Source organism: Manacus vitellinus, unplaced genomic scaffold (assembly GCF_001715985.3).
Source record: "Manacus vitellinus isolate BGI_N305 unplaced genomic scaffold, ASM171598v3 scaffold_3_pilon, whole genome shotgun sequence".
In the NCBI taxonomy this organism is placed as follows: domain Eukaryota; kingdom Metazoa; phylum Chordata; class Aves; order Passeriformes; family Pipridae; genus Manacus; species Manacus vitellinus.
Genome location: NW_021940535.1, coordinates 18,258,035 through 18,268,038, shown reverse-complemented (window position 1 = coordinate 18,268,038; position 10,004 = coordinate 18,258,035). Strand labels below are relative to the sequence as shown.

General features: G+C 36.1%; 1 protein-coding gene across 4 annotated transcripts in view; it reads right to left on the bottom strand.

The window, feature by feature from the left end:
• Positions 1 to 5,461: 5,461 nt before the first annotated feature.
• Positions 5,462 to 10,004, bottom strand: part of ZNF385D (zinc finger protein 385D) — a 324,809-nt gene continuing 320,266 nt past the window's right edge. For all 4 annotated transcript variants that reach the window (XM_029961872.1, XM_029961875.1, XM_029961874.1 and 1 more), the window contains exons 7-8: positions 9,813 to 9,914; positions 5,462 to 5,754 (exon numbers count right to left, since the gene is read on the bottom strand). In XM_029961872.1, coding sequence (XP_029817732.1) covers positions 5,521 to 5,754; positions 9,813 to 9,914 — 336 coding nt within the window. In that variant the 3' untranslated portion in view covers positions 5,462 to 5,520. The remainder of the gene's footprint in view (positions 5,755 to 9,812; positions 9,915 to 10,004) is intronic.

Sequence of the window (10,004 nt, the reverse complement as noted above, 5' to 3'; positions counted from 1 at the left end):
GTCCAATACACATACTATGAGTATCATTAACTATGCTAGTTTCTAATCATGGATGTCAAATACTCGGTTCGTGTTGTGAACAGTAAAAATGTCAGTGTGGCTGAGAGTGTGACTAGTGTGAAGACCATTGCTACAATGTCACTGTGGTATCTAAGCTGAAGAAAATCTTTTAGGTTTTTTCTCATCATCTTTCTCATCAAATTATTTTTAAAGTTAAGATCTTATGACCTTCAAGGTCCCTACTATTTTACCCAGGAACTCTTCAATGTCCCAGCTTGTTATTGCCTCACAAGTTCCACGTAAGAACACTGCACAAGGTAAAAGGATCAAATAAGTCCACCTGTTTCTTTGCATTGACCCTATTGTTTCTTCTTATTTCACCGCCCAAGCGTTGTCTCGGCATGAAGCTGATCACAGGAACTAGACAGCCACTAATTATGTTTCAAGTTTAGCCGAATTTCTCTATCAAAGTATCAATATTAAATCAGAGTTGAATGACACCTAATTGCAGTACACAGCACGACTGCAAAAGGCCTCAGCCACTAAGAGCAAAAAATTACCTCTACCGAAGTCAAAGATTTTTGCAGCTGCTTTCAGGAGTCCCAGGGTTAAGAACATTATGGTTTTCACAGTATTCTTTATTTCAGCCTGGAACACAGACTCTGTCAGCTGCTGACATTTCAGATCAGGCTATGTAATAACCATCCTCGAGATAGTTACATTTACTCCTAAATGGTCCTGAATTTTAATAAACCTGTAGGAGTGAGAGGGCATAAAGCTCTTGTCCTTGGCTAAACCTTTAACTGCGTGTCTCAGATTTCAGCTAGTTTAAGATAATACTACTATTTCTTTTAGTCACATACTGAATTTCAGCTCAGAATTTTCTGTATGATTGATTGGCACTGAAGGAATGGCACTTACAGATAAACAGTGAGTGTGATGTCAAAAAAGAAATGTAATATTTTATAGCATAGGCTCACATTTTCATGTGCATCTTGATAAACAGGAACCCCCCTGTTATTTTCTTGGGAGATTTAGGTGCTTAGATTCCTGAAGCCTAAACTGTACAGAAGTAAATTAAAGATGAAAATTCAGACACCTGTTAAGAAAAAAACAGATTACTTATTGTTGTGGGTTAATCCTGAAACCAGGACACTTATAAAGTTGCTTAGGTTTCCGACTTCACGTGTTCTCAAAAAGATTTGAGCAACCAAACAATTTGGGTATTGGTGCTTTATATTTAGCCATAAGAATATTGTAATTGTGAAGAAATATTTTCAGGTCTTGTTCTTCAGTGTCAGTCTTACATTCATAAAATCATGTTTACTTTTGAAAAAAAAAATTATATCAAATTCCCCGGGATGCTTTGAAGAGACTCTAAAAACTATGTGTTTGCTTGTAGTAGAAAACAGAAACAGAGCATGACTTCAGTTCAGGGAATGTTGGGCCAATACTCTACTGTATTTTTGGGGATTAGAATAGAAATGACTAAATGAAGGTCCATTCAGTTATGGTATTCCCGATATAAATGAAAGATAAAGAATGTGAGACATTAAATTTACCAACAGCATCCTTGCATTGATTCAGCATTTAAAAAGTCTTTCCATCCTTTAAAATACAGAGCCAATTGTAATATTTCAGTACTAAAATGACAGATGTAATTCTTCTAATTATATTAACTTTATTTAGCTATTCTTTTTTTAATAATTTTATATAATTTATTCTAAAATAAAGATGTATACTTTTCAAATACAATACTCCTTGACATGGCCAGTTCATTTTTTTTTTCATTTTAGATCATCATATTTATACCATTTGCTTACTGTCCTCTCACATCAGCTTTTACAGCAGCTTTCAAGAAGGTAACTAATTTCATGGTTCAGAGCAATAATGATCCTTCAGAACAGAAGTTTGAAGCCAGAGATAGTTGGAAAAATTCAGATAGCATAAAAATATAAATATATATATATATATATATATCCCTCCCACAAAAATACCATCTCTTTGGATCAGAACAGAATAGTCATTCTTTAACACTTTGAATAGAATTTAAGAAAACATCCCTGAACCTGTTTGTTTTTCTGAGTTCATACCCAGGCATTTCCCCGCAGGCTGATTTCAAACTGTAATTCCAGTGAGTGACTGTGTCTTCGATGAAATGATCTGTTTCCTTGTTCTTTAGGCTTCCTCTTGGCCCTGGAGTGTTACTGTAATATGAAATATGATGACTTTTTTTGTTCTTTTATAATGCTCTCCATATTGGATGTATTGACAAGTAGGTGTAAAGTGTCTTCTGTTTGCTACCTCCACTGTCATCTGCTCTGGACATACCCTTGACCAGAAGCTCTCCTTGTCCCATCAGATTGCTGTGCCGGTATTTGCCTTGACAGATATATTTAATAAAACTGTTGTGCTGATGTCTGGGGACATTGGATTGTTACTGACCAAGACAAGGGTGGAACAGCAAGGCATAGAAAATCCACTATACATTCTAACATTTAGGCTTTATCCTTTATTAGGTAGTGAGTAAGAGACATAAAAAGAATTGAGTTTGTTTACAGCTGAAATTTAAAAGAGATTTGTGTGAACAAAAACTTGTTCCATAGAGCACTGTGACAAAAGAGGTCCAAGAATACTGAAGGTGTCATTGCAAATTAGCTGATGTAAGTAGTAGGAATGACACTCTTTTATTTCTAGCAAAATTTGTATTAACTCTGCCCCTAGTACTGTGCCTCCATACATGCCACAGGCCACATTTTGGCAAGGATCAGCCTGTTGATTTTGATGGCATCACAACATCGCAGAATGTACAGCAGCTGTCCATGCACCAGAAGGCTATGCATAGAAGAGCCTACAGGATATTTGTAGATCTCCTGTTTTCCCATCTGCATGCTTTCTCATGGGGAAAAGATAGCCTGACCAGATCCTCTCCTTTCCCAAAATATAAGTCCTCCTCTGCTCCTTACACAGGTTCTTACAAAAGTCTCTGGAGATAAATGGTGGTTCATGGAGCGCGCCTTGGAAACTGGTTCCCTATTCAAGGAGGAATCTGAACACAGCTGGCACTGGCACTACAGATTCTGCAAAAAGATGGAAGTTTGAAAGCAGGCTTAAAATACCTAGTCCCAGATTTTGCAAAATGGAGTCCAACCTTAATATATTATGTACCCAAACAAAATGAAACATTTTCTAAATTGAGTGCTAGGAGCAGGTCTAGTAGGCTGGCTTATTTACTATGTCTTTACTGGGAGCTGTAGAGTAGAGAGCCCTTTTAAATGTCAGCCCCTAGTTTTTTAGATGTCTAAACTTGGCTTCAGGAACTTACTCATACTGTTGTTTTGGAAGTTGGGCCAAAGCAATCCAGCTGGTAATCAGCCCTGAAAACACCATCACATCTTTTTCATGGCTACATAGTTGTGAATTAAATATAAACAAAAGCCCATTTCATTTCAAGGCACAAACGTTTGCAAACAAACTGGATGAAATACAAATACATAATATAGAACTTATTTTAATACTTCTAGATAAATAAATGCATCTCTTTGGAATTCTTTGGACACAGACATCCATGGAACCTCTTCTTTCTCTCTCTTTATATATTTTTTTATAAAATCTAAATGCGGAGAGGTTTAAAAAATGGCAAATACGAATGCATATGGAAGGCTCACTGATGAACTGCAAGTCAAAAGTGCTGTATATTCCCATCCTCTATACTCCCACCTGTCCATATTAACCACAGGCAGCATTATACAGCAACCACACGGTCAATATTTTGCATTACTGCCTTTTAATAAAGTCTTTCGAATAATTTCCACATTTAAACTTAAATTATGTTTTTAAATTTTATTCTGCCTAAATGTATGGTAGGCATTTCACTTAGCTACACATCAGAGTGGTCGCACGTGACTCAGCAGCGCACTCCATAATATTAATAGATACTTTTCAGCTCCCTATGGGAAAAAGCAGGCAGCAAGAATCAGATTCAAGAAGTCTATTTTTTTCTCTGCTGTTTGTTACTTACCACTTAATGACCCACATGTGAAACTCAATGGTTATATAATTATTTTATATAGTAGATCTTCTGTTTATAAGTTATTTTTCTTACTCTAACATATATACAATATATCTATATATACCCCTGATAAATCTTACTTTAAAGGGACACAGTCAACCCCTTTAAGCCTCACAGTAAATATATAAGGCTTTAAGCTGTCCATACATAACGGTCAGCTACAGAATTCAAGGGTCCCTTCAGATCCTAAAGGTTGCATTTGTTCCAAACCCATGATGTGCAGTTATCTCGTAATATGTATCTCATGTGTCACTGTTTACATTTTATAGGTATATTAAACATTTTATATCACATCAGTAGGAAATAATACAAGAGAATAAATCTGTTTCTAAGACTAAGCCTATTGCAAAAAATATTACCTGTATCTACAGACACTCCCACTGGTGTGATATAAAAAGAATATGTGCCATTCTTGTGATGAAATTCTGGCTACATTGCAGTCAGAAAGAACTTTATACCAACTTAAACGAGGCCAGAGTTTCTCTCCTGTTTTTCATTAGTTAGTTATGACTATGTGTAACCCATTTGTGTCTTCCCTCTGCTCAACACTGAAGTGTCAGGCCTGTTTCATGACAAGAGTGTATTTTTTGCTGTCCACTGGCATGTCTTAAACATTGATCTATTCTGTATGTATTACACTTTTTGAATAAACACACACTGTACACATACGTTCTCAGTTAAATAAACGTTCGATCCATTCTGTGTACAGTATCCTAATTATTTTTCCCCCACTAGATCTTCTTTATCACTTTCCTTTACCTAACGTAGATTATCTTCTTGCCCATTCTGCTACAGGCAAGGAAAACAATTTTTGCTCACCAGGAACAGCTCCACATCATTGTCATCGTTTTTGACTACTTACCAAAGCGACATAATTTGTTCATTTTATCTTTTGCAACTCAGTTAGAAACCTAGTGGCATAGATAGAGACACAATACTACTGTTTTACAAGACGTCTATTGTATCTACTGTTGTTCAGATAAATACCCAGTACCTGCTGACTTGGCAGGAGGATTGGTAAGGGTACTACTATTCACAGTGTTTCTTTTTTTTCCTTCTTCTTTAATCTACAGAATAAAGTATTTTATATACATTGGAACCAGTTAATGCCCTTTAGACAAATTTGTAAGTTGCTTCATAAAGCAGGAAAGACATTGCAGGGAAATATGTGGCAAAATGCACAGTCAAAAGGCTTTATATGTCACTACAAGTCAATGCTGGAGATCAGTTCTAAAACGATCAATGCTCAAGAGGAATGTTCTCATCTGGAGAAAATACTGCCCATTCCCCCTTTCAGAATTTGTTCAGTTCTCTATCAAAAGTTCTGGCTCTTCATATATACTTTAAACTATAAATAAACACTGCATAGTTCAATGTTCTTGATTTTCATTTTTTTGTTTGTTTTGTTTTGAAAAATTATTGCAGTACAATTATTTCCTGTTTGGAGTTCAGTAAGGAGCAAACAGCACAGGAGTATGGGTGGTCCGTATAGGCCCAGGAGCTGGTCGTAGGAGTGCTGGAGGAAGTGCTGAAGTCTGGAAAAGGGTGGCTGCTGGGGCTGTGCGAAGACTGAAGGGGGAATTCACAGCCACAGCAGCAGCTGCTGCTGCAGCTGCTAGCGGATTTGGTAAGATTCGTGGAGCCATCGGCTTTGAAGCTTCCTTTGAAAATACTAATTTTACCTGTGGGGAAGAGAGAAAACAAACAAACAGAGAGACATAATTTGTTCATGTTAGCTACGCGACAGGGAGGTTGACTTAAGATTATACATGCAAAATCAAGCAAGAGAGGCCTTGTGGTGGCTACTGACTCTATGAGCTGCAGGCGTGTGACAAGAGATACAATCTCGCCCACTGGACAAGGATTTGACTGAGGACAAAGAGTTTCAGCATTCACTCTTTATCACTGACACTTATAATCTATTATTAGATCAGAAATCAAGGCAAATCTAAAAAGGGGCAGGGCAATCTGCACCGAAGTAAAGCTGCATGTACTCGGCAAGAATTAAATAAGGAAGAATTAGATATCAATTAAAAGACCTCCATCTGGACAGCTTTATGATAGAGACCAGAGTAGAATGAAAATATATCCTATTCTCTGATCTGACTAAGAAGATACTTTTGTTTCAATCATTAAGATGCAAGTTCTACTTAAAACTAAGATCTCCAGATAGCTCCTCTTCATTAGCTCCTGCTTCAAATAATGAGCAATCTTATCTTGCATGGGTTATGAAAATCTCCCATGTTTCATGTGTTTAAATGGGTGCTGCCCTATGTAATCTCACTGTGTCTTCAAATGTTTTTCACTAAGGTAATGTTCATTCTTACAAAGGACTGTGAAAACATGGCAGATATTTTAAAGTGTTGTTACGAAAACATTCTTGCCTATAGCAGTTTGTATACTGCCAAACCATGATAATTTTGTTTCTGTCACTGACGCTTCTTCTGAAAAAAAACCAAAACCATTTAAAGCACAAGAGTTGTGCACTACCAAATCCAATCAAGAAAACCCCTCATTTAGAGTTTTTAAAAAAGGAAAAAAACCAAAACCCTCAAGTTTTTCCCAGACTGCTGGAAAATACTCATAGAGATTCATATTATTTAGGAGAATTTATGCTTGATATGCATGCTAATGAACATCAGAGTAGTCTCTATAGATTTCTACAGTTTTCAGTGGGATTTCAAGTTTCTAGTAAGATACCAGGAGACTGAATATCTTTGTTGTTCTGATTTTATAACTCTCAGATAAGAATAGAAACCTCATTTACCAGCAAAGAAAATTTCCCATTGGCTCTGATGGACTTTTGGTGCGTTTGTGTCCTAGCATGACCTAAGGCCATTTCCAAAGAACATAAAACTGAATATATAGTATTGAATAGACAGAATATGAATATATGCACCATTCCATGATACACCTCCCTGTAAGTATAGACACTTCTTACAGGGAAACACAATTTTTCATCCTTGAATTGAAAGGGGTTTTCAAATAATTAGTTGCACAACATCACTCTGACATTTTCAGCTCAACAGTACCTTGTGAGTGAATAACCAGAAAGTAAGGACAGGAGTACTCTGGCATGAGCCACAAGTGAGTTCAATCATTATACTATCACCATATTCCAAATAGTCTGTTCATTCTTTACTATCCAGATGGATAGAGGATTTTTACTTTTCACAACACCCATTGGCAACTCTGTTGGCTTCCAGGTCCTTTAAGGCTCTGGAAGAAATACTCAGATGGAATTAAATTCTGTAATTATCTTAACAGAGGATATAATGGTTGCTAGATATAAAAATCCCCATGGTGCCTATGAAAAGCAATGATCTGATCTTTTCCTTGATCACTGTTACACCCACTGATCCAAGCTGTCTTCTTCCCTTGCTGAGCAATTGACTTTTTCCTCCTTCCTTACATTTTTTAGTAAATACCTTTTTCAGCCTTATTTAGAACAGGAAAAAAAAAATCTCAGGGGAAAAAAGAATTTAAAAAAAATTAATCCTGAGTACAAAGTACTTTGTGCTCTAAAAGTCCCAATGAAGGATGTTTTTTGTAAGAGCTATTTTATTTCAGAAACAACTGATAACCTTTTTTTTCCTGTGTAGTATTTTATGGATGCTGGACACTTGTGGCTTAAAGAAATATCAAGTACGTCCCAACATTACAAGACTTCTTAAACTTTGAAATAGCATGGTAGGAATTTATAAAGCTTCTATCTCTGAAGCATACAAATCTAGAATAGACAAAGCAGTACAAATGATACTGAAAACATGGCAAAGGAAAGGTTTTGGTCTAGAAGAGCTTAGAAAATGTACTATGTTCATTTTTTAATTTCTTTTTTAGACAATTGAGTGATGCTTATACAGTTTTTGTCATGAAGAACAAAAAAAGATCTTCTGTGTCTGTTTCTATTAGACTACGACTTTCCTATCATTCTTGAAGGAATCCAGCACTTCTAATGAAGTTAGATAGCTTTTCAGTTAATTTACCAACATGTTTCTGATTTTGAGGTAGCTGCAAAACTAGTAATATTTAACATATACAGTACCTTACACCTTCATTTCAAACCTCCAATTAACACACAGGTCAGCATTCAGAGTAAAATAGTCATTATTTGTTTCATTTCCAATGAAGTAAACTAAGTGACAGCAAATGACTTAAAAAAATAATGGGGAGTGTCTTGGTTTCAGTTAGGGACAGGGGGTAAAGAAAAAGTAAAGAAATAGCTCTTCAAAACCATTTACATTACAATTGAAATTATATCTTTGGCATGTTGCTGTGCCATTCTGCACTTCAAGTGACAGCAATTTTGATAGTTTTTGTACTCAAACCCAAAAAGACTAAGTGGAGAATTGGTCCCTCCTTTCTTAGTGCACCCTCCATTTTACTACACATATCTGTTCATTTATTGCTAACTCATTCTCTCTTTCTTAAATCCCTTTTGCCTCTTTGATTCCCTCTGGTCTGATTTGTATATTGTGAGCAATTGGGAGGGAGCAGGAAAATGACATATTGCCTTTATTTACCTATGCAACAACTAAATGGCCTTGAACCTTGGCTGGAGTTCTCAGAAATTACCATTACATAAACTGGTAAATAGGGGACTGTGTACAACAACAGTAACGTAATAGTTGTTTCCTCCCCTGGGAAACAATGAATTTCCTAAAGGAATAATAATCCTGATAGAAAGGCTTTAATGATTTCATATTCCACTTATCTCATATTTTCTTTCACTACAGTTTATGTCTATTGGAGACCTTGATCTTTCTGGTGGATTACTGAAAAACCCTATGGGGCTATTTCCCTACTGTTAGATCTACCAGTGTGGTGCACTACATTATTCCACAATTGAATCATACATTAATATACCACTCATAAGGCTTGCCCCAACAAGGACACAGTTCCAAGAAAAGAGCTTTCACTCAGTTTAAAGAGAAATGGGTTTCCACAGGAAAAAAAGCTCCATATTCTGCCTGCATTAGAGAAGATGGCAAGACATAAAGGTGCTAATCTCTATGAGGCCAATGAATCAACATCCTCCCTCTGCCAAAACCATCTATAAACCCTTACAAAAAAAGCAGATAAAACATTCATGCAGTTTATCTGATGGAGGAGATAAATGTCAAATGTTTCATTATCCCACCCACAATATAAGCTAATTCTTCACTAATGGCAGAATCCTAGAGGGTTTTTTTTTATTAAAAAGTAAACCTTTTTCTCAGCTTTTGAAGTTAGTAAGAATTGTGTTTCAGATAGTTTATCCTGGCAGTGGAAAATGTGACCAGAACCATCCTGAAACTGAGTGGAATTAAGGGACAGATTTTTTTAATTGTTTCACTCGTTATCTGAACAATTTTCTAAATAAGGATAGAATGAAGGTTTTATGTTTTATAGAGTTTTACTTAGTTATTTCAACACTATTGTCCATGATGAAAACTGGAAAAATCCTGTTTAACATCTGGAGGTTTTTTTTGTCTCTTGCTCTCTAATGACCTTTGCAGCAAGCTTCTTTTCTGAGTTAATTCAGAGTAGCTACAAAAACAAGGGCCCACAGGCTGTAGTGAACACCCACCAAAGTATATAAAAAAGTAATTTATGAACTTCCATTGGGTCATTCATGTACTTGTACACTCCCATGGTTTACACTATTCCTATCATTTTACACATTTATCCACTTATGTTTTCTGAAAGTCCTGCTCATTTGGGTTAAAATAAAATTGTAATAAAAAGTGGATTAACTTACCCCTAGAGGATGTGTTCCCTTTTGGAGCTTGTTGTAAGGGCTGTATTTAGGTTTAGGTGGCTTCCCAGCAGCTCTGTCTTTGTGCCTTCTACTGCTTATGTGCTGTTAAAATATATTTGGGGTGGGAATAAAAAAGAAAACAAAGAGTGATAGTTCCTTAACAGATCTTTTCAGGTTCTGTTTACACAAGGT